Genomic DNA, 27,924 nt, shown 5'->3' with positions numbered 1-27,924 from the left:
TACAACTCCCAGAGGACCGTGCGAAAGGCGGGGCGGGGGAGGGGGCTGTCTGCGCGTGCCTGGAAGACGGCTGACCAATCGCGTGGGAACATGAAGTCACGCCCCCGTGCACCGCGCAGGCGCACATGAGCGACGTTTGCGGAAAATCGTCTCGTCTCCTTCTCACGCACAGCGACTTCCTCCAGAAGTGTTTCTACTCAGCGCCGAGGTCTTGCCTGCCCCAAACCAGAACTACGTTCCCCAGAATTCCTTGCGGTATCGGCTTCTCCAGGGACACGTTTGGACATTTAGGGAAGAGATTTGAAAAACTGTAATTGTAGTTCTAGGAAGTCATCCCAAAGGAAACGTCCATGGGTTATGCAGCTATTAGTTTAAATAACAAAAAGTACGGACCACCGTGAACCATGAAATCGTGTGTAACTTGAGGAGTTGTTCATGTTACCGGTGGGAGATTCTGCATTGTGTGAATGGAGGTCTCGGTTCTTGGATTCCCCACGAAAGAATAACCTGAGGATCCGCGCTTGAATAAAGACAGCTAAGAAGGAAGGCAGCAAGCACAAAGAAGCTTTTTAAGAACCGTACACTTTCAAGGTAGGAGAGCGGGCAGGCCCAGAGATGGCAACTGCCAAGAGGCTAGGGGTGTCTTTTCTTTTTCTGTTTGTGGGTCCTAGCTAGGGCGGTTTCCAATCATCTAAGGGACTCCTCCTATTTATTGGGAGGGGAAGTTTGGGGCCCTACAAGTTTCTTGCCGGAAGTGTCATGGCCACCTTCCCCCCAGAAGGGTAGCGGGTGGGGGTCGAAACCGCAATGTAAATATATTAGAATGAACAGAGGCAATCACCCTGCGGTAGAAGTTGGAGAGGAGACCGCAGGTTCTGCACCTGTGGTTCTTGGTTGGCCAACCTTGGTGGAAGCCACAAGGCCAAGATGTTGAAAGCCACAAAGTCAAACTGTTGTGCCCCCAGGCTTCTAATGTGTGACCTATGTTTCACAGCCCTTGCCCCCGCTCAGGTCTAACTAACTGCCTACTCCATCATTCCCAGACACAATTAGGTTTTTTTAATGAGATATAAAGTATTTAATACGGTAACATGCTTTTACACCCCTCTGGGGGGAAAATACGAAAAAATAGGGAACAAGGTATTATCTACTCTAACATATTTTTCGGTTTTCTGCAATATCACGGGTTGGCCCACTGTCTGGTTTTTATATGCATAAATGATTGAAGGGAGGGAAAAAAAATAAAGAGTATTTAGTGACGTGTGAAAAGTATGCCACATTTGAATGTCGATGCCCATAAGAAACAAACATCTTGGAAAAGATGACCCAATAATGAGATACAGGAGGAAACTAACCATGGCTCCCCTAGAAATACCCCAGTTTCCTAGTACTTAGGAGGAATGTAGGTTCAAAACCTGGAGAGTTCCCTGGGTGAAATTTGAAACTGGACCCCACACTCAGAGGGCAAGGAGAAAGAAGTCAACTACTCTAGATTGGTAGAGGGCAGGGTTTTTGTTGTTGTTGTTTTGTTTTAAGTTGTTTTTGTTTTTTGAGAGGCAGAGAGAGAGAATTCCTGCCCATGAACATGCAGGAGAAGGAGAGAGGGAGGGAGGGAGTGAGTCCCAAGCAGGCTCCACACTGTCAGCACAGAGCCTGGTGCGGGGCTCGAACCCATGAGCTGTGAGGTCATGACCTGAGACAAAGTCAGCCACAACTAACTGAGCCACCCAGGCGCCCCGGGAGATGGTAGTCCCTTAATAAGGAGGGGATTTACACAGGAGGCTAGTCTTCAGTAGCTGTAAGACAAGTAGATCTCCTTACCGCCCCCCCACCCCACCCCAGAATCTTAAAAGTTCATATAGAGGCCTTAACTGGGTTCAGTCACATACAGTGTCCGGAAAGGCTCAACAACACCTTACTCTCTCAAGGCAGATCCTTGAAAATAGCTCTCACTGTGGGAGTGGTGAGCAGAACATACATTCCAAGGACAGGGGAGGGGGTTAGGAGCCTCTGATTGCCTGGTTCCACCTCAAGGGTCAACTGGCAATCACATCCTCTTGGTGACCTCCTCTAACCCTCCACCCCTCCTGACCAGCTCTTACAGTCCTACACTTCCCCAAACCACAGATTTATTAAGTCCCTTAGCATGGGGGTGGGATCATTCAGGAGATTCACTTGTGTGTCTTCATCTGCTTTAACAAAGATGATACATTGATAGACTCATCAAGTACGAACACACAACATTCTGCTCGGATAATGGCACAGGTGCCTCTTTGCAAGGCAGTCATAATACCCAAGGCCATTCTAATCTGGAGGACAGATTTTCTCATTAGAGACATTTCAGTGTTCAATGGGACAGGCTTTGTCGGGTAAACTTAGTAAGGGCTTCTATGCCTGCTAGAACTTCCTTCAGGCCAGTGGAGGGAACAAATATGGCAGCCGAGGGGTCATACCAGTGGAAAACAACGTGCCCTTCTGGGCTTACGGAGAGAGAGATTGATAACTTTGGTTACTGTGGGTCAGAGTTTGGGGAAAACCCAGGGGGTCGCGGCCCCACCACCCAGGAGGAAGCCGAGCCAAAGATCTGTGCCTCACACCCCCTGGGTCCCATCTGGAATTATCCGGTTGATACCTGGGTGGCATAACAGTGCCAAACCAGCCGCGATCCTTCAGAGTGACAGAACGGCTCCATCCCAGGTCCCTGCTACACTTGGTTTGATTCTGTTTAGAGTGGTGTTTTTCTGTTCCCGAGCCCACGAGTGCTCCACTGTCTCTAACCCAGGGTAAGCCACATTGAAGCCACACGGGGCCATCCCACATCTGCGCGAAACCACCTAATGGCTCTGAGAGTGGTGTTTTGGGGACCCTTCCGGTCGGCGGTCTGATGGGCTGCCCGTCTGACTGACTTGACAGAAGAAGAACGCCCGTGCCCGGTGTTATTGATCGTGTCAGTAACCGGTCGGGTTTCTGGATCGGTGCTGGTAATATCCGCTGAATTATGAGCACCTGTCCTCGTTTGTGCTCCCTTAATGTACTGCTCTAATGCCTTCCGATCCCCTCCCTGGAGTAGTGGGGGGGGGGGCACATCACGGGCTGGGTACACCACGACAATCCTGACAAGCTAAAGGGCAGCCGCCTGCATCCCCAACCGTTTGGACTGTATTCCTTTGCCAGGCACGCAAGTGGGTCCTCTCTAGAAAGGTATTTCCATCAGGTGCCTATCCCGTGAGCGGACACCACGGGAGCAGTAGGAGTCTAAGGTCAAGAAGACAGATATTTTGTAGAAACTCGTATGGGGAACCCTTCTCGTTAATGTGACTGCAGCTAGGGGGCGCCTGGGCGCCGTTAAGCGTCCCAACTCTTGATTTCAGCTGCGGTCCTGATCTCGTGGGTTTGTGGGATCGAGCCCCCGCATCGGGCTGACAGCGCGGAGCCTGCTTGGGATTCTCCCTCTCTCCCTCTCTTTCTCTCTCTGCCCCTCCCCAGCTTGCTCTCGCTCCCTCTCTCTCAAAATTTAAAAAAAAAAAATGTTTTTAAATATGTGACTGTGGCTTCAGGAACTTGATCAGGTTGTGCGCACCATGCAGGTTGGCGGGGGGAGGCAGCACTGTCAGGCGTGGGGAGATGGACGGGGGGCAGGATGTGCTAGACCAGGGTCCCCGTCTTCTCCCCTTTCCCAGTGGGGACTGGGCAGCTCCCCCCCGACCCAGGGTGTGAAATAACTCTCCAACCCTGGCTGGATGTCCCATCACACATCTCGTAGATAAATGCCTCTCCCCGGGCGTGATGGGACTCGGTGTCCTCCTCAGCCCAGCACGTTGATGTACAGGGAGAGTCAGGGTGACAGCTCTCCCCTGAGACTCCCACACCTTTACGATATTGGGTGCTTTGACAGGGGTCCCCAGTCTGGCATATGGGGCAATTGGTTGTTCATTCCAATCCATTAAGCCTGGGACGGCACTTTGGCCACCTGGCCAAGGTGGTTTGACCTATTGGTAATTTCATCTGCTGCTTTAATATTTCATTCTTCCTTTTACCAATCCTGCTGCTTGTGGGTTACACAGGAGGCGGAACCTCCATTCGCTGTAATGTTCTTTTGCTCAGTCTCACACATCATGACTCTTAAAATGCGACCCCAGCCACTTGTCTGTTTGGTGAGGGTATCCACACATCATACTCAGTGTACTCAGTGTTCTCTAATCCCCTAAGGGTGGCAGCCTGGTTTGCGTGGTGACAAGGGAAAGCTTGGATCAGAGCAGACACAATGACCACACAACCCAAGCCATAGTTAAGACCCTCCCTCAGAGGGAAAGGGCCAATGTAATCAATTTGCCTGTCCCTTACCGGTTGAGAACTCTGATGGATGGCCCCAGACTTTTTTGTCAGTTGCCTTGGGCATTGTTTAGAACACACAGGGCATGATATTACTGCATTAGGGGCGCCCGGGTGGCTCAACGCCTCGGTGGGGTATTCGACTTCGGCTCAGGTCATGATCTCACAGCTCGTGAGTTGGAGCCCCGCATCAGGCTCCGTGCTGACAGCTCAGAGCCTGGAGCCTGCCTCGGATTCTGTGCCTCCCTCTCTCTCTCTCTACCCCTCCTCCGCTCATGCTCTGTCTCTCTCTGTCTCAAAAATAAATACACACTTAAAAAATTTTATGATATTACTGCATTAACCAAGTCACTGGTTCTCAGGAGCAATCTGGTATCCTTGGCAATACAGCATCCCACCCAAGTGCTGCCGTGGCCACTCTTCCCCTGCAGCCAATCTGCTTTATCTACCGAAGGGTCGGTTGCCAGGGCTCATACCTGGGCTAGGGCGTCAGCTTCCTGAATGCCAGGGGGGATTCAGCGCCTTACAAGCCCGGATGTGGGAGACAGTGAGGGTGCCTCAGGCTCCCGCAGGTGAACCCAAACGTCTTTCCACACACCCTGGCCCCGCAAAGGCGTACTCATGGTCATCCACCTCTCAGCTTTCTGTTGCCCAAGCCACAGGGTTCATCCTTTTAAAACAGCCCCAACTATCGGGGCCCCCCGGGTGGCTCCGTCGGTTAAGATCCGACTCTTGATTTTGGCTCCGGTCATGATCTCACGGTTTGTGAGTTCGAGCCCCGCATCGCGCTTTGTGCTGACAGCGTGGAGCCTGCTTGGGATTCCCTCGCTCGTGCTCTCTCTCTTTCTCAAAATAAATAAATAAACATTAAAAAAAAGAAAAATAAATAAAAGAGCCCAACTATCAGCGCAGAAGGGTGAACGGCCTGGGCTCCTGTGTGATCACCAGCCAAACGGCTCCGAGGTCAGCCCACTGGCTTCTGTGGTTTGTTCCCGTTTCCACCCAGATGGTGTCAGTGTTGAGCTGAATAGTGGCTGCAGCTCCCGTGGGTAGGTTGCCCCGACTAGACTAGACCCATCTGTATACCAGGCATCAGCAGAAATGTGCCACTCTCCTTACGGGCCTTGGGGCCACCACGGGACCAGGGGTGGGGGCACTTGGAAGATCTAGGTCCTCTACAGGGCCTAGAGGCACCCTCTTTCTGGTGGGCTGGTAGATAGGGTGCTCCAGCACTGTCAGTCGGCTTGCCTTAGTCGAAGTGGGAGTTTGAGCCAGGACAGAGGTGAGTCCGTGGGCCCTATTCTCAACCTGCCCCTTGACAGGCAGGGAAGTTCCTCCCACGACACGCTGTCCCTTCGTGAGAGGCTCAACGCGAAGGAGCACAGTGTATACACCTGGGAGCTGTTGCTCTTTGGGGCATATCGGATTTCTGCCCCTTCCACGGCCGAGACCAAAGTCCTAGGGCATTCTCTCCTTCTGTTGTCTCTGGCACAGCGGCCCAACCCAGACTCTGTGGAGTCACAGGCACGTCTAACTCAGACAGTAGCCTTGCTTGGGAGCTGCCCAGAGCCTTCGTTGGCTTCATGAGTAGCTTTGCCTTCTCCAAGGCCGCTTTTGCCTGGATCCCCAGTCCCACATGGGCCCTCTCTTTACCAGGCAGTATAAGGGACGGAGGAAAACGATGCCAGAGAGGGAATAAAGGTCCTCCTAACCCCTCCAAAGGCCTGCCCCTCTTTCACCTTAGGAGCTGGACCGGCTCGCAACATGTCAATAACAGCTTCTGGGACAATGCGCATCTTACCCAACCAAGTGACTCCCAAAAACTTCGTGGCGGTGCCTGGGCCTCGAGTTTCCTGTAGGTTCACCACCCATCCTCCCACTCACGGATGGTTCCAGGGAAGCCTGTAGAGGGTTCTGCAGCAGAGGCAGGTCTTTACATGTCAACATCATGTCATCAGTGTAACGGGCCCGTTTTCTGATGTGAGGAGCGAGATCGGGGACAGGTCTTGGGCTACCATCCCGTGACAGGTGGCGGGGCTGGCAGACAGCCCTGGGAAGCCGCTGCAAGGTCCGCTGTTGTCCCTCCCACGTGAAGGCAAATTGACTTCACGTCTAGTGGGCAGAGGTACACTGGGAAAGGCATTTGGTGAGTCTGGAGTGGCATGATACACAACCGGGACCATGGCCGAGCTAACATGGTGGCAATGTCGGGGGACAACGCCTTGTTCAATTCTCAACCGTCTGCCATGAGCATCTGGTTTTTTTCTACCAGCCGTACTGGACCAGTAGGAATCGAAATAGAAAGCGCTGGGGGCAAGGGGCACCATACCAACTTGGTGAAGTTCTTGGACAGTCCGTCAGGCAACTGACCGTTTCACAGCATCACTCTTTCCTGGGGGTGGCTGGCTTACTGGTTCCCAGTTGGTATTTCCCCTCAGCGCTGGTTTGGTAACTCTAACCCAGAGGCAGACTTCACTGTTAGAGGTTCGCAGACTTTGACCTTGTAGGCTGTCCGTGCCCAGGATGTTCTCTGGTACTGGAGAAATAAAAACCTCACATTCTCATGGGGGGAGAACTCTCAATCTGCAGGGTCAAAGAGAAGGAGCTGGAAAACACCTGAGGGTCACCACGTGTTAGAGCACCTCCAGCTCCAGTACCCACCAGAGATGTCAACTTCTGTTTGTTTCTGGGCGACCAGTAAAGAATGAGCTCACTATGGGGCCTCCAAGTGCCCCCACAACCCTCACCTAGAGGTACTCTTGGCCTGCATCCTGTGGCCAGGCTGTGGGAGGCAACCCACCCTGACTAGGCCTGTATCCCCGAGGCCTCTGCTGGAGCAGCGAGGGGCATCAAGGATGGGAGGGTCAGGCTGGGCAGATCCGAACCGTTGTTCGGGGTTGAAGGCTTTCCACAGGCCAGCCGGCACAGCACGATTTTGCCGACCCGTCTTTCCAGGTGGGGTCCTGACAGCAATGAGGTCAAGCCATATTTGCCTCCAGGTTACCTTTATTGGACCCTCTACTATCAATTGGAATAGTCTTTTGGCTTCTTGGTCTCCCTCTCTGTCTTGGGTCTTTCCCACACCCTCTACCCATTCTCGGGATTTGTCAGTTTCCCCAGATCAGCAATGGATTGGCCCAGTGTCATACATGTCTTGTCCCACAGCGCACCTGGGTGGCTCAGAGGGTTAAGCATCCAACTCTTGATCTCAGGTCGGGTCATGATCTCACAGTTCGTGAGATCGAGGTCCTGTGCTAATAACTCGGAGCCTGCTTGGGATTCTCTCTCTCTCTCTCTCTCTGCCTCTCTCTCCCTCCCTCAAAATAAGTAAGTAAACTTAAAAACTTTATCTTGGCCTACAGCTAGGCTCAGCATGGGTATCACTGTCCCATGGTAGGTTCTGGAAGGGGACCGGAAAATTTTAGCTTTCATTCCTGCAGTGACTGACTGGGGCCCGATCAGGGCCTTCAGAGAGAGGGGTATTGAGAGGCCTGAGAAAACTGAAACTTAAAAGCTTAAGTTACGGGAAACTGAAACCTAACCAAGCATAACCAGCTTGTTCCGATTCTGTACAATTGCTTGGCGCGCCCGTGTATTCCTGATCAATCATTGTTGCTTGGCACATCCGTGTACTCCTGATCAATCATTGTGATACCCGTACCCCCGGTTGTGGTCTGACCTAAAGGCAGGAACCAATCGAATACTGCTAAGTGTCCAACTTTAAACACCAACCAATCGCAGCTCTGTAACTGTGGAAAATTCCTGATTTCCCCATGACTTGTTTGTACCTGTCTATAAAAGGGGTGTAAAAACCTCTCTCGGGGCCTCTTAGCATCACCGGCAACGAGGGCGCAGAGGTCCAGGTTCGAACCTGCAATAAATGACCCTTGCTGCTTAGTTTTGACTCTGGACTCTGGTGGTTCGTTTTTGGGGGTCTCTTAGACTCTGGGCGTTTCAGTATAAATGTCCTGTCTCCTTCCCAACTCCCTAAGCATTTGCTGTACCTCTTCTACAGATTTCCAGGGCCCCGTGCCCAGGGAGGTCCCCCTCATTTGGCCGAGCCTCCCTGCAGGCTAGAATAATCTAATCTAGAAGGGAGTGAGTACCTGAGTTCCCTGGGCATCACCCAGGTGCTACCAGAGGGCAGGGAGTGTGCTGGTGGTGCTGCTCGTTTTCTCTGAGTCCTGCCCAGTAAGAGAAATGCTATCGCCCCCTGGATCTCATAGGCGCACCACCCATGCCTGGAGACTTTCCCTGGCCTTTTGCTGGAACTTGGCAGCTATACCTATAAACAGGCCCAGTGGGAGTATATTCGCTCCTTTTTTTTTTTGTAATGTTTATTTTTGAGAGTGAGAGAGCAGGGGAGGGGCAGAGAGAGGGTGAGAGAGAGAATCCCAAGCAGGTTCCGCACTGTCCTCGCAGAGCCCGGCGGGGGCCTCGAACTCAAACCGTGAGACCGTGACCTGGGCCCCAAACCACGAGTCGGAAACTTAACAGACTGAGCCGCCCAGGCGCCCCCAGAGTATATCCGCTTATCATGTACATTTCTGGAATTGGGGCGCTGCCCCACTGGCTGGGGCTGCCCTTGCTTTCCTTGGTGTTCAGGGTCCCCGACACGCTGCCTGCACCCTCCCAGCGACGCAAAACGGCTGCTAAGGCCTCCAACTTAAGTATCCTGCCGTCCCACCTCGTCTGCCAGCCCCTAAGCCGGCAGTCCCTGCGCATTCTTTAACCTCAGCTGTCCCTCCAACCTTGTGACTCAGGGGCCGGCGCGCGCAGCCGCAGTGGAGCCCAGCCCACCGCGCTTCCTTCCTCCGCCACCGCGCGGCGTGCCGGTCACACCGGCCAGCATTTTCGGGGCGTCCCCATACTCACATGACAGTCCACAAGCATCTGACAGAGGAGCCATGCCCCCCCCCCCATCCCAAACGGGTCGATGGCCAACTCTGGGTTGTCCCTGCAGGTGCCTCTGTCCCAAGGCCCATTGTTCTGGTCTCCTGGCCGCCTTCTAGCTGTTGTCTCCCCACCTCCGGAGCTGGGGAGCTGCCTGGGTGAGATCTGAAATGGCCCCCAGACCCGGAGGGCAGGGAGGGACTGAAGAAAGAGGCAGGCAGCTCCAGATCGTAGGAAGCAGGTTAAATAAGGAGGGAAACTCCCTCATGAGGCTTGTCTGGGGAGGCAGCGGGGTGGGTAACTCTCTTCGCCCGCCCGCCAGAATCCTAAGGGTTTCTACAAGAGACCTCAACACGGATACAGATGGATGGGCTCAACGACACCTTGCTCTCTCTCAAGGTTGTGTCCTCGAGGTGGTTCCTAATGTGGGGAAAATGGGCAGAAGGTACATGCCAGGGATAGGGGAGGGGGCGAGAAGCCTCCAAGTGCCTGGGCCCGGCTCATTGGTCAACCAACCTTCCCCTTCGTGACCTTCCCCAGTCCAACCAGCCAACCTTCGTGACCTTCCCCAGTGTGAAATGTGCTTTGAATGCCAACATTCAGCCCTGGGGCCAGGTGAGAGGCCGGGACTGAGAAGCTGGTGCTGACTGGACCGTGGACCCAGGGCAGTGGCCGCAGCGGGTGGGGGCCGCCTCGGAGCCGGCCTGCCCTGTGGCAGAGGAAGGCCTGAGAGCCAGGGACGGGAAGTGGCTGGAAGGACACAGGCGCGTCGGACACGTGGAGAGACGAGCATCCACTCCCTGCAGGGGCAGGAACAGACTGAATTCTGGATTCCTCTTTAGGGAAAGTGAGAGTCAGGGAGACACATATCCCCGGGGACCCACTAACCACATCCCTGGGAATTCGGTCTAAGGAAAGAACACACTGGATCCACAACTTATCAAAGGATGACACGGACGGACGGACAGACAGGGCAGTGGGGAGGAGTCGAGCGCTGAGCTCAGTGCCTTTTCACTTGCGCCTTGCCCCTGTCCTCAGAGCAGCTGGGACAGCCGCCGTCACAGCCATCCTACAAGCAGGCAGGCCCGGCGGGTGCAGGAGCTGGCCCAGGGCCAAGCGGGCCGAGCCCAGCGGCCTCCGAACCTGTACCAGGACCGGGCCAGGGCTTCTCCGGGGTCGTTCTCTGTGGCGGGGCAGTCCTGGGCGCGGGAGGGCACTGACCAGCATTCCTGGTCTCCACCCACCCGATGCCAGTAGTGCCCCTCCACTCAACCCTAATACGAAGTTTGTGACAATCAAAACTGTCTCCAGGGGCGCCTGGGTGGCTCAGCCAGTTAAGCATCCAACTGGATTTCGGTTCACAGTTTGTGAGTTCGAGCCCTGCATCTATCTCTGCACTGACAGGTGGAGCCTGCTTGGGATTCTCTCTCTGTCCCTCCCCTGCTCGTGCTGGCTCGCTCTCTCTTTCAAAATAAAGCAATAAACTTCAGAAAAAACAAAAACAGAAAACTGCAGACAACGCCAAATGTCCCCTGGGGGCAGAACTGCCCCTGAGTGAGGACCCTTGGGCCAGCGCCTTCCTACCGGGCTGGAGAGGACCCACCCAGGGCTATGCACAACTGAAAACACCTCAAAAGTAAGGCATTTAGTCAGCTCAGTGAAATACTTGTGTAGTTTAATGAACAGAAATAAAACACCTGAGGGGCCCCTGGGCGGCTCAGTTGGTTAAGTGCCAGACTTCAGCTCAGGTGATGATCTCACAGTTTGTGGGTTCGAGCCCCGCGTTGGCCTCTGTGGTGACAGCTCGGGGCCTGGAGCCTGCTTCCGATTCTGTGTCTCCCTATCTCTCTCTGCCCCTCCCCTGCTTGTGCTCTGTTTCTCTCTCTCTCTCAAAAATAAATAAACATTTTTTAAAAATTAAAAAAAAAAAAACAGCTGAGTGAAGGGAGCAGGATTGAAGATGACCTTAAGAAGTTTTTTTCGGGGCTCCTGGGTGGCTCAATCGGTTAAGCGTCTGACTTTGGCTCAGGTCATGATCTCGCTGTTCATGAGTTCGAGCCCCACATAAGGCTCTGTGCTAACAGCTCAGAGCCTGGAGCCTGCTTCGGATTCTGTGTCTCCCTCTCTCTGCCCCTTCCCCACTCAATCTCTGTCTCTCTCTCAAAAATAAAGAAATGTTTAAAAAAATTTTTTTTAATAAAAAAAAGAAGTTTGTTTCTTCAGTGTCCCTACATTATCCTGTCAAGATTAAGCACAAAAAGTGGCATCTGGGTGGCTCAGTCGGTTGAGCATCCAACTCTTTTTAAATTAAATGTTTTTATTTATTTATTTTGAGAGAGAGAGAGAGAGAGAAGGGGGGAGGGGCAGAGAGAGAAGGAGAGAGAATCCCAAGCAGGCCCTGTGCCATCAGCTCAGACGCGGGGCTTGATCCCAGGAAGCGCAAGATCATGACCTGAGCCACACTGAGAGTCAGATGCTCAAGCGACTGAGCCACCCAGGTGCCCCTGAGCATCTGACTCGTGATCTCAGCTCAGGTCTTAATCTCAGGATCGTGAGTTTAAGCCCCATGTTGGGCTCCATGCTGGGTATAGAGGAAGGAAGGAAGGAAGGAAGGAAGGAAGGAAGGAAGGAAGGAAGGAGAGAGAGAGAGGAAGAAAGAAAGGAAGAGGGGGAGGGAGGGAGGGAGGAAAAAGAAAGAAAAAGAAAAGAAAGGGAGGGAGGAAGGAAGAGAGAAAGAGGAAGGAAGGAAGGGAAAGAGGGAGGGAGGGAGGAAGGAAAAGGAGAGGAGAGAAGAGAAAAAAGAAAAGAAAAAGAGGGAAGGAGGGAGGGAGGAAGGAAGGAAGGGGGAGGGACGGAGGAAAAAGAAAGAAAGAAAAAAGAAAGGGAGGGAGGAAGGAAGAGAGAAAGAGGAAGGAAGGGAAAGAGGAAGGGAGGAAGGAAGGAAAAGAGAGGAGAGAAGAGAAAAAAAAGAGGGAAGGGGGGGAGGAGGGAGGAAGGAAGGGAGAGGGGGAGGGAGGGAGGAAAAAGAAAAGAAAGGGAGGGAGGAAGGAAGAGAGGAAGGAAGGAAGGAAGGAAGGAAGGAAAAGAGAGGAGAGAAGAGAAAAAAGAAAAGAAAAAGAGGGAAGGGGGGAGGAGGGAGGGAGGGAGGGAGGAAGGAAGGAAGGAAGGAAGGAAGGAAGGAAGGAAGGAAGGAAAAGATTAACCACAAAAAGAAAAAGTCCTGTTTGTGCTTCTCCCTCCTGCCCAGGATGTGGGCTTAGGCATGGGCTGCACACCCTGACTTCCTTCCACGGGGCGCCACACCGAAAGGGGGCAGAGAGTAACTTCACAGTGGAGACACCTGACGGAGGCCACCTCAGCCCGGTGGTCAAGGTCAACATCGTAGTGAAAAGTCACGCTGACGCATGTGCCCTGGACACAGTGCGCCAAGAAGGACACCTCACCTCTGCGGTCCTCCCCCAAACTGTCACCCCTAGGCCAACCATGGAAAAACACCAGACAAATCCCAACTGGGGAGCATCTTACAAAACACCTGACCAGTCCTCAAAACTGTCAAGGTCTTCAAGAGCAAGAAAGCCCGAAACTGTTTTTCAGCCCAGAAGAGCCTAAGGAGGTGTGGCAACTAAATGTAACCTGGGGTCCTGGGTCCAAAAGAGGACATTAAGAAAAACTGAGGGAATCTGAATAGCGTATAGACTTTAGTTACTAATAATGTAAGACGTTAGTTATCAGTATTGGTTCAGTCATTATAACAGGGGTGCCATAGACCTGGAAGATGTTAAAAGGAGGAGAAACTGGAATTGGAGCATATGGAACATTTTTGTACCGTCTTCGCTATTTTTCTGCAAATCCAAAACTATTCTAAGATAAAATGATCCTTTAAAAAAAAAAAAAAGTAACAAGGCTAAAATCAGAAAAATGGCAGCCCGTTTCCACTGGAATTTTAGAGGGAAAAACTTACTGTTTGCCAGGGCCAGGGCCAGAGCAAGGGGAGTAAGGCACTCGCATCAGCTGCAGAAATTAAGGGCGCACCAAAAGGTTCTATTATCAATCACACCCATTTTACAGCTGCAGAAACCGAGGCTGAGAGGAAATCACTCGCCCAGGTCCTACAAGGGCTCTTCGCCCACAACCTCGGCCTCTGACCTGCAGTTGTGGTCCCGAGCCGACCCCAAAGTTTGAAGGCCAGGGCAGGGCAAAGTCAGCTTTGCCAAGGGTCACGTGTTTGCACTTAGGGGCCTGGCCAGGGTGGGAGACCCCTCCTCAAGGGGCTTCAGCAAGATCCCCCCATTCTTTGTTATTTGGCTGCTGAGTCCAGCCCCTTCTGAGGCCTCTCCCTGGACCCCCGACACTCCCCGGGCACTTTGGGTTCACCGTATCCCAAATGGTCCAGGTTGTCTTTCCTCAGAATGGCCGTATTTCTGTGTTACCCACCTTTCTTCCTGCCCTGCATCCATTGAGCGCCTACTGGACACCGAAGCACTTTGCTAGAAACTCCTCACTGGCCCCTACTGACGAGGCCGCTCCTGTTATTGCCCCACTTTACAGATGACAAAATGGAGGTTCAGAGGGTTTACTTGGTGCCCTGGGATAGAGAGACAGAATCTAGAAGTCGGAGCCTATTTCCTGCTGGAGCCAGGACAGGGACCTGGGCGACTTTATTTGTTGGCTGTGGCGGCCCCTGGTGGCCAAGTTGAGAACTGCGGCCTGCGCGGAGGGCGGGGTCGGAGGGTGGGGGGCATCCAGAGCCTCTCTGGGCTTGGGCTTTCATTTTCCCAGCCTCCAGTCCCTCCTCAGACACCCTGCATGGTTTCCTATAGTCCCCTCGGTGGGCCCAGGGACGCTAAGTGAGCCCCGGCTGGGTCATCACGGAGACCCCTAAACACAATATCCAGCCTGTTGGGTCAGAGCCAGGCCCTGCCCCCAGTCTTCCACACACCTCTCAGCCTCAGTTTCTCCGGCTTGAGGCTGAATCAACGGCAGCTTCTGCCTCCTCAGGTCCTGGTACACGTGAACAGCAGGCTGGCATGCACCAGACGCCCCGTAACTGCAGCTGTCACCCTCAGTTACCTGCAGGGGAGGTGCAGGAACTTGAGATGGGGTGTCCCAGGCAGCCCTAGCTCTCCGCCCACAGGAACTCATTTGCGGACACCAAGCCAGAAAAGCTCAAGGTTTTAATTCAGCACAAATAACCCACCTCTTCCCTGGGAAATAGAAACTGAAAGCCGAAACTTCTGCCTGCAAATACCCACTCGAGAGCCTCCAGGTCAAAGGATTCTCTCGAGCCTTTGTCATTGGCCAGGACGGCCGTTGTGTTAATAAGGGGGCAGCCTCAGCCAATAGGACGTCCCAGCACCCCCCTAGCTCCTGCCCAAACTCACTCATTCAGGGGCAGATCTAGAGGCACCTGCTTTTTACCACTATTGGCCTGTGCCCAGGACTGACTACTCAGAGTCAATGGTGCCAGGTCGGAGTCTTGGGTGGCAGGGGTGGCTGGTGGGCTTGCTGATCCTGGCGGTGCTGGGTCTGACCGTGGCCCTGATCATCTTTGTTGTCAAGGCCAACAGCAAAGCCTGCAAGGATGGCCTCCTAGCAGAGGAGGAGTGTCACAGTGTCACCCGCCTCCTGGAGGTCCAGCTAACCCAAGCCTGGGAAGGCTTACTGAGGAACGAGGTCCAGGCTGCCACCTGCAACGAGACTGTGGTAAGCTACTGCAGTTCCTGGAGAGGCCCCCCCCCGCCGTGCTTGGGTGGTCCCCACCGGTCTAGATGGAGATAAAGACAGACCTTGAAACTGCCCCTGGACCCTCATATAGGGACCTGAGTCCCAATAACCCCCCATCAGGCTTTGGGGACCTCTGAATTCTCTCAGCAGTGCTGGTGTGGGGCAGGGCCTTAAAACTCCTTGTAGCATCCAAATCGGGTGTGTCAGTATCCCCTTTAGGATGTGCAAAAACCTCCAGCCTGCTGTGGGGGGGCTAGAAACTCCTCTTGGCACCAGTCCTGTGTAGCAGAGATCCCATCTAGGTGTTGGGATGGGAAGGGGCTCTTTATACATCCACTGAATGAGAGAGAGACTTTGAAACTTTCATTTGGGTCCGATATGGGGGACCTTGAAACTCCCGCTGACGTCTAACTTGGGCTCAGAAATCCCCCTGTGTTCTGGGCTAGAGGGGACCTCTAAATCTTGGGCAAAAAGAGGCCTAGGAGTTTCTCCTAGGGTTTGGGCATAGGGAGCCTCCAAATTCCCACGTTGGGGGCCTCAAACCCCCTATTTCGAGGATCACATCCTTAGCGGCCCTGGGAGGATGGGAGGTTGTGGCCATACTTGGAGGCGGAAGACTGGGGTGCAGGGAGGATCGGAGGTGAATCTGAAAGGGGTTTGGACCTGGACCCCTCTGAACCTAGGGCCTGGGGAGGGAGTCTGGGGCCCTGGTCAGCAGCCCCCCCTCTAGGCCAGAACCCCAGTCTCTAGCCCTCCCCTGTGTCCCAGGTAACCCTGTTGGCTTCCCTGGAGATGGAGAAGGCCCAGAGCCAGGAGTGGCTCGCGAAAGGGGAGGAGCTTCGGGGTGAGAAAGCACAAAACTTTCCAAGGAGACGGATTCGGAGGGATGGGTCAAGTATTGAAGAGGGGAGAGGGAGGGCCCCAGGGTTGGGGTCGCTAGGGAGCTGCCAGAAAAAGCCAGTGGAGGGTGTGAAAGGAGGACCTCAGGTTTCCAAGATGGGGAGGCATGGGGGCGGGGCGGAGGCGGTCTTAGGTCCCAGGATGGAGCCCGGTGAAGGACGGTGCCACTGTGCTGACAGGTTCCCCCCCACCCCACCCCGCCGTTTCTCTCCCACCTTAGGAGAGATTGAGGAGTTGAAGCACAAGTTGCAGAACGCTTCGGTGGAGGCGGAAAGACTGAGGTTGGCGCCACGCCCCCCCCGACCACGCCCCGTCCTACCCCCGTCCTACCCCGAGACCCCGGACCCCCTTTGCACGCGAAGTTTGAATCCCATCCTTGCCCCTCTGGTCCTACAAGCCCCTCTCCTCCCCACTGACTTGGTGCGGGGGGAGAGGGGAGATTCTGAGGGGCGACGAGGCTAGAGCTGGTGGCAATCAGTCCCGGGCGGTTGCCTGAGTCGTGCCCACATCTTCCCCCAGAAAAGGGGCTGAGACCTCGAGCAAGAAAAAGGAAATCGCGTCTGCCAGCTCCTTGAAAGCGCTCAGCCCCTTGGTGGTCTCTGTGCACCTGCTCCTGGCCTTCGTTGCTCTGCTGGCCTGAGGTCCCTGCGGGTAAGAAGGGGGCGGCCTGGGGTAGAAGAAAGCTGGGGACGGAAAGGAGGGAGTCCAGGATGAGCCAGGATTTGGGGAGGCGGCCTGCCTGCACAGGGAGGGGTTTGGGGGAGGGAGAGAGCGCTCCCTGAGTGGGGAGGAGGCCTGGGGCCCGAGGTGAGGCTTAGGGAGGGGGCGGGGCGTCTTTTGTTCCCCTTCAGTCCACCCTGAGTCCCTCTTATGATGCCTCTTAGGCCACAGTCTGGACTGGTCCGTTCCTGCTCTGCTTTTCCCTTGGAGGCTTGACCTGACCTGACCGGTTCTGAAGAGGCCACGCTGTGGCACAGTCAGGGGAAGGGGGGGGGGCAGGCAGCAGCTGGAGGTACACGGAGAAGCCTTGAGGTTGGACAAGCAGGGGAGCTGGCCCAGGGCTGCCTCCCCCTCGGGCCTCCCCGCCCCCTCCCCCTTGCAGCGCTGGGCAGGGCATGGGATGGGGAGACCTGCTTCTTGCTGTCACGGTTTCTGGAAGCTCACTGTCCTCTGAGGTCTTTGACCTCCTTAAAAAGTAAACACCCCTCGGGGCGCCTGAGTGGCGCAGTCGGTTAAGCATCCGACTTCAGCCAGGTCACGATCTCGCGGTCCGTGAGTTCGAGCCCCGCGCTGACGGCTCAGAGCCTGGAGCCTGTTTCCGATTCTGTGTCTCCCTCTCTCTCTGCCCCTCCCCCGTTCATGCTCTGTCTCTCTCTCTCTGTCCCAAAAATAAATAAAAGTAAACACCCCTTCCGGGGAGAAAGACATTGCTCTGAAGTTCTCGGAGTGCCATTGTGTCACCCCGCTGCGTCTGGGCCCTGTCCTGCAGGCAAATGTGGACACCCACAGACATCCACACCAAATGCTGCTCCAGAATGTTCCCAGGAACCCCTAGGGTTTGGGCAGGCAGCATCCCACCGCCTCCCTGGCCCTCCTCAGTGGGACTGTCTTAAAGGACTGTATGTACACCCTCACCAGCTGTGCGCGGGGCAATCTATTCTTGCTCTCCTATCTACTCTCACTTCCTCACTGGACTGGATCTTCCGAGGCGTGTCCCAGTAAGGAAACCGAGGCTGTGACGGGGGACATCCTTTTGTACTTTCCAACCCCATCCCACAGAAAATTCGGGGCTGGTACTCAAACCTAGATCTGCAGACACACACACGCCAGGTCTTTGTCACAAGGCTCGCCCCCGCCCCAAACTCCTATTCATCCTGCAGTGCCCCACTCTGGGAACCCCTCCTACAGAGAGTCCCTCTGCTTCTTCAACATTGAGAGCTGTTGTCCCGATAGACTCTTCATCTGCTTTCTGGGATCCTCGCAGGCTCTACAAAGCCTTCCTCCTCTGTTACCTCCCTTTCTCCAAGTTCTGCTGGAATCCCAACCGTTGTCCAGGCGGCTTCCTGCCCTTGGCACAGGAGCCAGGACCTTTGTGTCTAGCAGCACTGCTGACTTTTGAGCTGGATTGTTCTCTGTGGTGCTGGGGGATCTTGAACAACGCCCCTGGCCTCCATCCACCAGACGCCTGTGCCCCTACCGCCGGGCGGCGACGACACAGATTGCCTTCGGGCATTACCAAGTTCCCCATGGGGGTGCAGACTCCCTTCCTGTGAGAACCTCTGCTCTAGAAGCGGAGATTCTGGTCTTCCTCCTCTCTTGTGTCCCCAGCTCGCAGGAGGGCTCAGGAGGTTGCTTTATGATGACCAAGTCATTTCACCCGTGTGAAATGACAAGTGCCTGGATTTGCTCGGGATTTCTCAGCTGCTCGAGCAATCGAAACTCCCGATGCCCAGAAGCAAACCCTTCTCGCGGGACCCGGGGCCTCCCCCCACCTGTTACCGCAGCCCATCGCCGGACGGGCTCACATTCAAGAGACAAGTTTTGATTGGAAAGGAATATGAGTCTCGTTCTGGAGGCCGGCCACCTGGGGAGAAGGCCGACTCTTGTCCAAAAGGCAACTCCGAGGTTTCTGCCCGGCCCAGAGATTTTTAAAGGGATTGAGGACACAGTTAATCAGTTAAGGGAGTGCGGGGGCCTGTGACAATTCTTAATTATGTGCCATCTCGATGGTGCCAGCTACAGACCTTGCTAGTGTGGTGCTCAGAGGTTGTGCAAGGGATCCTGGTTCCTTGGTGCCCCGGGTGGGGGGGGGGAAGGGGAGCAGGGGAGGTGCTAGAGGGTTTGGGTCCTTGGTGCCCAGGGTGGTGCAGAAGCGCTCTGTTCTTTCTGGGAAAGAACGCATGATCTATAAATATACAAAGAAAGCCTTAGTTAATCATTCACATGGGCTCAGCATTCTCTTGCAAAAATTTAATGACTACTAGGGTGGCCTGCGGGCCCACCCACCTCTGTCCTCAACTCCCGCCCCCCGAGCTGCGTTTCGATGATAAAGGGGGACAGGCTTGCCCAACATGATGGACTCAACCCGTTCAGAACATTTCTCCTCCCAAGCCCCTATACGTGGCTGAGTATAAACTTCTCTCCCTCCTAAAGACGCCCCTGTAGGGGCCAAGATGGGCCACTTTGGCAGGAAGACTATTTTGAGATAAAAAGCAATCACGCGGCGCCTGGCTGGCTCCATCAGGAGAGCACGCGACTCTTGGCCGCGGGCTCGTGATTTCGAGGCCCACGTCAGGCGTAGAGCCTACTTGAAAAAAGAAACTAAAATAAAAAATAAAAAGCAATCAGGGGCGCCCGGGTGGCTCAGTCAGTGAAGCGGCCAACTTCGACTCAGGCCATGATCTCACGGTTCGAGAGTCCGGGCCCCACGCTGGGCTCTGCGCTGACAGCGTGGGCGCCTGCTTGGGATTCTCTCTCCCTCTCTCTCTCTCTCTCTGCCCCCCCACTTGCGCTCTCGCTCTCAAAAGAAATAAAGAGACTTTAAAAATAAATAAATAATAAAAAGCAATCAAAGCCCAGCAGATTCAGGAAAAGCTCTGTCCTCCCCCCGCCCCCCCCCCCCGCAACTGACTAAAAAGAATTTAAATAGAGGACCCGCTCCAGGAAGAGAGCTATCACCACAGATGAAAATATCATACTAGACATGATGTTCACTAGATGTGGTAGACAGGAACTGAGCAAGGCCTCTTTGACCCGAAATCCTCTGTGTCCCATTGTTTCTGAGTGGCCCAGTGCCGGAAGCCAAGCTCTCCAACCAGCCTGATGGCAGGGCCCGGGCGGTGGACGGATCGGTGGACGGATCGGGACTGCACGGCGGCCCACGGACAGTGAAGCTTCTTGTACTCCCGCTTTTTATGTAATTTGGCCTTAGCGTTGGTCAGGGCAGCCCCCCCACCAATGAAAGCACCTGGGGATTTGTCGGTTGGGGAATTGCCCGCGACACGCCCCCCCTTCCCCCCGGGAAGAGAACCATTGGGGAAAGAAACAAGATTCCGCAGGGAAATTATGCCGCCCCACATGCAGCCCTTGCCACCCCCTATAAAGACTCCTCTGCCTAAAGGAAGGATAGCCTCCTACATTTCCCAGCCGAGGAGGGGGACAAATGGGTTCGAAATCCCCACTCCGGCGACAAAGGAATGTATCCGTGGATACAAGTTACTCCAACCCCTAGGCCCACTTGGCCCCCAGGAGGCATTCCAGGTGATAGAAGGACCTGGTGGGTTGAGGTACAGAATGGTTCATTAGTTCCTAGGTATCCGTTGTCTCTCTGGGAGCGCATAAGGCGTGGGTTCCCGGGGCCCTCTTGGCTCCCTCCCGGCACCCCAGACCAAAGCGAATACTTCTGTTCCTTGTACCGCAAATGGTTCAAAGGAACAATCAAGAAGCCATGTCCTTGTAAACGCTCCATTTGAGGCGCTAAATGACCTTTGAGTGTCGAGAGCTAGATGACCTTTCGTGAAAACGGCAAAGCAAATGCTTTAGAGACCGTAGATAAGCGTAGATACATAATGAAAGCAGTATGAAGAAATCAACCAATAAGCAAAGGGCAGGAGGGAACGTTACAGGAAAATAATCATGACGTTCCTTAACGGGTGATCGCACAAAGGGACGTTTCTAGAATTAGGTCACGCCGAGAAACAGAGAACGCGCGCTACAAGGAAATCGCTAACAAACACAATGCCATGTTCGCCACAATAAAGCGGCCAGGCTAACACGCTGCTGTTGTCTGCATCCATTTGTTATTTTTGCCGACGACGTTCATCCTTCGGGAACCCCTGCACCTGCTGGGGCTGGACCCCGGCAGCCCAGCACGTATTTGTTTACTAAACGTTCACTCTTTTTCATCTTCCTGTGACTTGTGTTCCTTCCCTTTGAAGTCCCAGACCCCTACCCTCTTCCTCTCTTCAGTTTAGAATGACTTCTAGGGGCACCTGGGTGGCTCAGTCGGTAAAGCGGCGGACTTCAGCTCAGGTCATGATCTCGCGGTCCGTGAGTTCGAGCCCCGCGTCGGGCTCTGTGCTGACCGCTCAGAGACTGGAGCCTGTTTCAGATTCTGTGTCTCCCTCTCTCTCTGCCCCTCTCCCGTTCATGCTTTGTCTCTCTCTGTCTCAAAAATAAATAAATGTTAAAAAAAAAAAAAAAGGGGGCGCCTGGGTGGCGCAGTCGGTTAAGCGTCCGACTTCAGCCAGGTCACGATCTCGCGGTCCGGGAGTTCGAGCCCCGCGTCAGGCTCTGGGCTGATGGCTCAGAGCCTGGAGCCTGTTTCCGATTCTGTGTCTCCCTCTCTCTCTGCCCCTCCCCCGTTCATGCTGTCTCTCTCTGTCCCAAAAATAAATAAACGTTGAAAAAAAAAAATTAAAAAAAAAAAAAAAAAAAAAAGAATGACTTCTATACCCGGGACGCCAGCGTGGCTCAGTCAGTTAAGAGTCCAACTCTTGATTGCGTCTTAATTCAGTCAGTTAAGGGTCCAACCCAGCTCAGGTTGTAATCTCACGGGTTCGCGAGTTCGAGCCCAGAGTCAGGCTCCGTTCTGACAGCGCGGAGCCGGCTGGAAACTCTCTCTCTCTCTCTCTGTCCACCTCCCCGCTCTCCCTCTCTCTCAAATAAATAAACTTAAAAAAAAAAAAAAAAGGCATAGAATGACATAGATACCTGATTTTGCCTGGCTTTGGAATTTCCCTGTGTGGATTCCCCATATGTATGAAATTAAACTTTATGTTCTCTTGTTACTCTGTCTCGTGTCAGTTTGATTCTTAGTCTGGCTAGAAAGAGGTAGAAGGGGGCAGGAAATTCTTACTCCCTGATAGCCCCCTTTTTTCCCTCACTGCCTGTGACTCAGCGGGGCCCTGAGAAGTCAGTCTTGCAAGTCTGTGGGGTTCCGGCTTCAGCAGGAATCTCCCAGTGGTCAGCGGCTGCTGTGTGACCCTGCCCTGCGACCGGGCCTCTCTGGGCTCTGGTTTCTTTCATGTGGAATGGGGGCAACGGGGAAGGGAGGACACTGAGCTTCTAGTTCACAGTCTCCACTCAGCTCACATTTCACATTTACTGCATAACTACTGTGTGCCAGGCCCTCGCAGTGACAGTGATAAGGACACGTGCGTGGGCTTTGCTTTTAGGAGCTCACCCAGTCGGGTGGCGGAGGTGATGTGGTTTTTGGAGTGGTGAGCGTCCGGTGCTGAACGGCCAAGAAAGAACTCTTGAAGACGTCTTTGGTGCAAAAAGGTGACCTCATTAAAGCACAGGGACAGGACCCGCGGGCAGAAAGAGCCCACACTGGGGTTGTGAGGAGTGACTGATTATATACTATGGAGTGGGGGGAGGTAAAGGCAAAAGAGAGTCCTTTAAAAGGACTTTCACAGGCTAACGAGGGCTTTTTTGTTTTTTAATTTGGAGAGAGAGAGAGAGAAACCCAAGCAGGTTATTCTGAGCTGTCAGTGCAGAGCCCCATGGGGGGCTTGAACTCATGAGCTATGAGATCATGACCTGAGCTGAAACCAAGAGGTGACTTGCCCAACCGACTGAGCTCCCCAGGGCCCCCCAAAGAGGACTCTTAAGATACCAGAGGCCTTGCTATTGTCAGGCTGAGGTTGTGTTTCCTCTAGTAAGGCATTAACATTAAGACAGTAGGAAGTTCCTGGAGAAATGTTTCACTCTGAATTTGCCTCAAGTATTTGTCAGTGGGCTGCAGGTTATAAGGAAACTCAATTTTATTTACCATTTCCTTCCTGCCTTTGTTCCCCACCTCACTATGGAGGAGAGGGTGGTGTTGGGGCTCCAGGAAACGGAGTCTACAGTCTACGGGTTTCTGGAGATTAGGCTGTTGATAAGATTGCCTTTTTCTTGTAATTCACTAAGACATCTGTAAACCGATGGGGACTCCCGTCCTGCGGACTGAGATCGCTAGCAGTTAACCATCAGGTTTTCCCATTCCTTTGTTCTTGGGCAACCGGGGGTGCCCGAGGAATGTCACCCGTGTCCCACCCTGGGTTGTTGAGGGGGGGCGGTTTGCAGGGTGTCAGCGTGCCTTATGCTCCCCCATCGGCTGGGAATCGAACACCTAAAATGCAAAATTACAAGAAGAGCAGAGACAGTCGAAAGGGGCCTGAGTTAGTGATGAGGACGAAGGATCAGGTACTCCTGGCTGCCTTAAAGCGAAGAGAAAGAGAGGGGCGCCTGGGTGGCGCAGTCGGTTAAGCGTCCGACTTCAGCCAGGTCACGATCTCGCGGTCCGTGAGTTCGAGCCCCGCGTCAGGCTCTGGGATGATGGCTCAGAGCCTGGAGCCTGTTTCCGATTCTGTGTCTCCCTCTCTCTCTGTCCCTCCCCCATTCATGCTCTGTCTCTCTCTGTCCCAAAAATAAATAAACGTTGAAAAAAAAATTAAAAAAAAAAAAAAGCGAAGAGAAAGAGAAAGCCTGATGGTTAACTGCTAGAGATCTCAGTCCTGCAGGGCAGGAGTCCCCATCGGTTTACAGATGTCTTAGTGAATTACAAGAAACAGGCAATCTTATCAACAGCCTAATCTCCAGAAACCCGTAGACTCCGTTTCCTCGAGCCCCAACACCACCCTCCCCTCCGTAGCGAGGTGGCGAACAAAGGCAGGAAGGAAATGGTAAATAAAATTCAGTTTCCTTATAACCTGCAGCCCGTTGACATACTAGAGGCAGGCAGAGTAAGACATTTCTACAGAACTCCCTACTGTCTTCATGTTAATGCCTTACTAGGGGAAAAAACAACCTCGGCTTGACAATAGCCGGGCCTGTGGTATCTTGGGAGCCCTCTTTAAGCACGTGGAAGTCATTCTAGGTGTTGTTAGGAAAACGCCGTTTATTTACTGTTTAGCAAAACTTCAGTCGTGAGACCCTTCAGATGTATACCAGGGGCCGTATGCTTGGAGTATGATTGCCAGCATAGACTTGGGGGCTAAGGATATAGGAGGTTCGCGAAGGAATTTTTATGTGTTTAAGGAGCCTCACAGGATCCTGGGGGGTCAGGATAATGTGAAGCCAAGGTTGTCTTTTGCCCCCAGCAAAGTGTCATCGTCAAGGCAGCTGAGCTCCTAGAGGAAGGTCGCTCTGCCCGTTTCAAGGACTCGCCAACGGGCCGCAGGCAGTAAGGGAATTTCATTTTTCATTTGCCTTAGTTTCCCACATCGCCGGGGCAAGCACTTAGACCCCCCCTTACGTCTCGATGATATTAGGGCTCCAGGAAATGGAGTCTATAGGCTTCTGGAGATTAGGCTATGGATAAGACTGCCTTTTTCTTGCAGTTTATTAAGTTCCCCACAAATTGAAGGAGACACCTGTCCTGCATGCTGTGATGTCTATAAGTCAACCACTCGTTTCTCTTTCCTTTCCTTTGTTCTTGGGCTCGAGGCAAACGGGGCTGGAGCTGATTTACAGTGTCAGATCGCCCCCTGGCTGCCTAGTGGAGAAGGGGCTGGGAGTTGGGACCTATCCCCTCCAGCGTCTCACCCTCTCTGGCCCTCGCAGCCAGTCCCAGAAAGTGTGGCAGCTTGAGCCAGGCAGACCTCCGTCGGTCGTGTAGCCTCGCGTCTTTCAGCCTCAGTTTTTCCACGAAAAAACCCTTGCCGTGGGCCCCGCATGCAAATGGGCGCTTTGTGAGGATGGGCTCACATGGTTCCCACTAAGCCCGACGGGGCAGGAGCCAGAGCACCCCCACTTCAGTGGGGGAGACTGAGGATGAGAGGACAGCACGTGCTGTGCCGGGCACATGCGATGCGGAGGCAGAACTGGCCCTGGGCGCGGGTAGCCTAGGCTGGCCCCTGGCGGGGGTCCAGCCCCTCCCAACGCACTCGGGAAGCCACGGCCGGGCAGGGCGGAGCCGTGGGTGTCCCTGGCGCCCCAAGGTGCCAATTAAATGCTCGTGGCTGTCTGGGGCCAGAGCTGTGGACGGAGGCATGGCCGAGCTGGGGCCAGAGCCGGGACGCGCCTGGCGGGTGCTAGCCCTGTGCGGGGCTGCGGTGTTCCTGGCGGCCGCGGCAGCCGGCGGGGCCCTGCTGGCCTGGAATCTGGCCTCCTCGGCCTCCCGGGGACCTCGCTGCCCAGAGGCAGGTGCCAACGCCACGGCGCCCCCCAGGGACCTGGCGCCAGAGGTCGAGGAGCTGCGGCGCCAGCTGGCAGAGGCTACCCAACGCCAGGAGGCCCTGGCCAGACAGCTGAACCAGGCCAACCGTGTCCGTCGGGAGCTGGAGGAGGCACTAAGGGCCTGTGAGGGCCGCCAGGTAGGCGGGCAGGGTGGGAGACTGGGGAATCCAGAATCGGGGGAGAGGGCCTGCACACACAACCCCAGGGTTGCCCCCCACCCCCACCCCATGCATTCGTCTCCCTAATTCTTCACCCGAGAGTGGCACCGTCATCCCTTCCAAATCCTACTGGTTCCCCCTTAAGTCTCCCTGCTGACCAAGGAGGCCCCATGATTCTCTGCCATTTGCCTAGTAGATGGTGGTGGCTAGAAGCCCCAGACCCCTGAGTCCACCTGGGGAGACCCTGTGCTAACCCTCCCCCTGGGTGCCCACTCAACCTCCCCCAGCCAGTGTCCAGCAGCCCTATTTCCAGAGAGGGACATTCATGTCACCTGTAATTAGGAGGCTAAAGTTGGCCTCTTGGGGGAGGTACTGGCCAGGTCCTCCCTTTTCCTCCAGCCACCCCTTCACAAACTCTCTCTTAACCCTTCCCAGCCCTGGGCCTTGCAAAAGAACCATTCTCAAAGTCCCAATCTTTCATTTACTACTGTGGATCTCTGGGTACCAGGCCCAGCAGGGGCTGGGCAGTGTGAATTTTAGAAATCAAAACAGACCTCCACCCTTTACCTGCCTGCCCGAGGGAAGGGCCCCAAGCCGCCGAGGTCAAGCGCAGCCTGCTCTGGGTTCAAATTCTGGCTCTGCCCCTCAGTGGAAGATGTTCTGAGGAGGCCAGGCCAGTTGTTTCGAAGAACGTCTCACAGAGGTGAGGAAGCATACTCCAGAAACCCAGTCATTGTCAACCACCGGATTGGCTTGTGTTGGTTTGAAACCCCAGGGAGTCTAGATGTAGCTGGGACCGGGACCGCAGAGCTAAACGGTTTCCACATTCGGTGGCTTCAGGTGGGGGGCGGTGGGCCCCGGGCAGAGCAGCGGTCACCACTCGGAACCCCAGGCCACTTCTGTTTTACAACCACAGGAGCCCCAAAGGGCATTGCAAGTAATGCTCAGGGAACGGAGTCACCAGGGTCAGTTCAGTCCTCCCCAGAAAGAGGGGAGACTTCACTTCTCTCCTGGCACCCCGCCCCTCCTTACTTCCTCTCCACTCCCCAGGGCCGGCTTCAGACCCAACTGATGACCCTGAAGACTGAGATCGAGGAGGCGAAGGCACAGGGGACCCAGATGGGGGCTGAGAACGGGGCGCTCACAGGTGTGTTGGGGCGCAAGGGGTGGCCAGGGCTAAGGGTGGGAGGGGCCAAAAAGGTTCCTAGTTATGCAAATGACATGCACAAGTGCAAACGTAATGTAAACGACATGCAAATAAACGCGAAAACTTACGAGGGAAATGCACGTCACACTCACAAAGGCCACGCAAATGTCAGAAACACAACGCAAATGCAACCAAATACGCAAACGCCACTTACACGACTCCCAAAAGCAACACAAGCCTATGAAGAGCTCTGCAAATGACACGTAAAGGTCATGCAACCAGCGCACACACTTAATTCAAATAAGGCAAGGCTGCAAACAGTATGCAGACTGTAAAAAACTCCCAACGCCGGCGTTAGGCGGGCGGGAGCGAGGTCTCGGACCTGACCGGGCTCCCTGGACCCGCAGAAGCGCTGGCGCGCTGGGAGGCGGCGGCCACGGAGTCTGCGCGGCGGCTGGACGAGGCACAGCAGCGCGCACGCGCGGCCGAGGCCGAGGGCGAAGCTTGCGCGGCCCGGGAGGCGGCGCTGCGCGAACGCGCGTGAGTGAAGGGCGGGGCCGGGGGCGGTGGACGGGTGCGGCGCGTGGCCAATGGCTGCGCAAGACTTCGTTCTTTCGGCCCAGCGTCGCCTGGTGGGGAAGGAGGGGAAGGGTCCCCGGGGATGGAGCAGCAGCCTGGCCGTGTGGGCGGGGCCTTGGGGTGTCGCGTGACAAGAAGGTCAAAGACGGGATCCCGGAGTTGGAACCTAGGGGTGGTCAAGGATGTAGGCTGTCTGGGGGCTGGACTCCCCAGGCTGGGGCCGGCACTCCGGAGGCATGAGTCCCTGGGGTCGGGCGCGCGTAGAGGAAGGGCGAGGAGCGGAAGAGAAAGACGCGAGTAAAAGGAAGTACCGAGGGCGAGGACGGGGGTTCTGGAGGCTGAGCTCCTGGAAAAGGGGATGGGAGGCCCTGAGGAGGGGTCCCGGGAATGGCTGGGGGTGGAGAAAGGTTAGGGGAGCTGGGGATCTCTTGGGAGTGGGGTTCTCAGGAAAGATGGAAGAGTACTGGGGGGAGGGTCTCGGGGGCGGGGATCCAGGTGCTGATGGACCCCTCCCCACTTCCTGTCAGTAAAGCCCTGGAAGCCGAGATGGGCCCCCAGCGCAGAGTGCCGCACCCCCGATCCCGCTCCGGGTCCCGACCGCGACCCAGCCCCCGCTCACGTTCTCGCCCAAGAACTTCGGGGGGCTGCCGGCGGCCGGCGCGGCGCGCTCGAGGGTGAGTCGGCCCCTAGCAGGATGAGGGCCCGAGGCCGGGAGGGCACACAATGTGGCGGCCCTGCTGGGACCCATATAGAGGTGTCCACGCTGGATGAGATGCCCAGTCGACAGCCATCAACGCTCAGCTTTGGACCCAGGAGCCACTCTGAACGGAATCTACAGAAAGGAGACTCGACTCTCTCTCCCCAACCAACTAATGCTTTTTTTACAGATGGGGAAACTAAGGCCCATTCGATGACCCAATGAGATAGTGCTGATTTGGGACTTCAGTCCCTTCTGATGACAGTGTTGCTTCATCCCACAGGCATGAAGAGTTAGGGTCCAGCCCTGGCTCAGGAGTGACCTGGAAG

General features: G+C 54.8%; 2 protein-coding genes across 3 annotated transcripts; both read left to right on the top strand.

Annotated features, from left to right (window-relative positions):
• Positions 1 to 13,999: 13,999 nt before the first annotated feature.
• Positions 14,000 to 20,626, top strand: BST2 (bone marrow stromal cell antigen 2). 2 transcript variants are annotated; one of them, XM_047095781.1, is made up of 5 exons: positions 14,000 to 14,928; positions 15,718 to 15,793; positions 16,070 to 16,130; positions 16,369 to 16,500; positions 19,632 to 20,626. In XM_047095781.1, exons 1-4 carry the CDS (start codon positions 14,683 to 14,685, stop codon positions 16,487 to 16,489), a joined length of 504 nt encoding a protein of 167 aa, XP_046951737.1. In that variant the 5' UTR covers positions 14,000 to 14,682; the 3' UTR covers positions 16,490 to 16,500; positions 19,632 to 20,626. The 2 variants fall into 2 exon arrangements, with proteins under 2 accessions (XP_046951737.1, XP_046951736.1); XM_047095780.1 differs by lacking the exon at positions 19,632 to 20,626 and adding an exon at positions 16,734 to 17,131 and having other exon boundaries at positions 14,003 to 14,928.
• A 4,201-nt stretch (positions 20,627 to 24,827) lies between these two features.
• CCDC194 (coiled-coil domain containing 194) lies at positions 24,828 to 27,576 on the top strand. Its single transcript, XM_047096682.1, has 4 exons — positions 24,828 to 25,151; positions 26,223 to 26,319; positions 26,727 to 26,859; positions 27,426 to 27,576. Exons 1-4 carry the CDS (start codon positions 24,828 to 24,830, stop codon positions 27,574 to 27,576), a joined length of 705 nt encoding a protein of 234 aa, XP_046952638.1.
• The last annotated feature ends 348 nt before the right edge of the window (positions 27,577 to 27,924 follow it).

The sequence above is a fragment of the Lynx rufus genome, unplaced genomic scaffold (assembly GCF_022079265.1).
Source record: "Lynx rufus isolate CCGP_SWC_20201006 ecotype Redwood Valley unplaced genomic scaffold, mLynRuf1.p SCAF_4, whole genome shotgun sequence".
NCBI classification, from domain to species: domain Eukaryota; kingdom Metazoa; phylum Chordata; class Mammalia; order Carnivora; family Felidae; genus Lynx; species Lynx rufus.
The sequence above is the reverse complement of the archived record's forward strand: the minus strand, read 5'-3'. Positions and strand labels throughout refer to the sequence as shown.

Bases quoted from the DNA above. Each gene is read 5' to 3' on its own strand.
- BST2 (XM_047095781.1), top strand. From the start codon at position 14,683: ATGGTGCCAGGTCGGAGTCTTGGGTGGCAGGGGTGGCTGGTGGGCTTG. The intron at 15,794-16,069 runs GTGAGAAAGCAC...CTCCCACCTTAG, and splicing joins GAAAGGGGAGGAGCTTCGGG to GAGAGATTGAGGAGTTGAAG. The intron at 16,131-16,368 runs GTTGGCGCCACG...ATCTTCCCCCAG, and splicing joins GTGGAGGCGGAAAGACTGAG to AAAAGGGGCTGAGACCTCGA.
- CCDC194 (XM_047096682.1), top strand. From the start codon at position 24,828: ATGGCCGAGCTGGGGCCAGAGCCGGGACGCGCCTGGCGGGTGCTAGCC. The intron at 25,152-26,222 runs GTAGGCGGGCAG...TCCACTCCCCAG, and splicing joins GGGCCTGTGAGGGCCGCCAG to GGCCGGCTTCAGACCCAACT. The intron at 26,860-27,425 runs GTGAGTGAAGGG...ACTTCCTGTCAG, and splicing joins GCGGCGCTGCGCGAACGCGC to TAAAGCCCTGGAAGCCGAGA.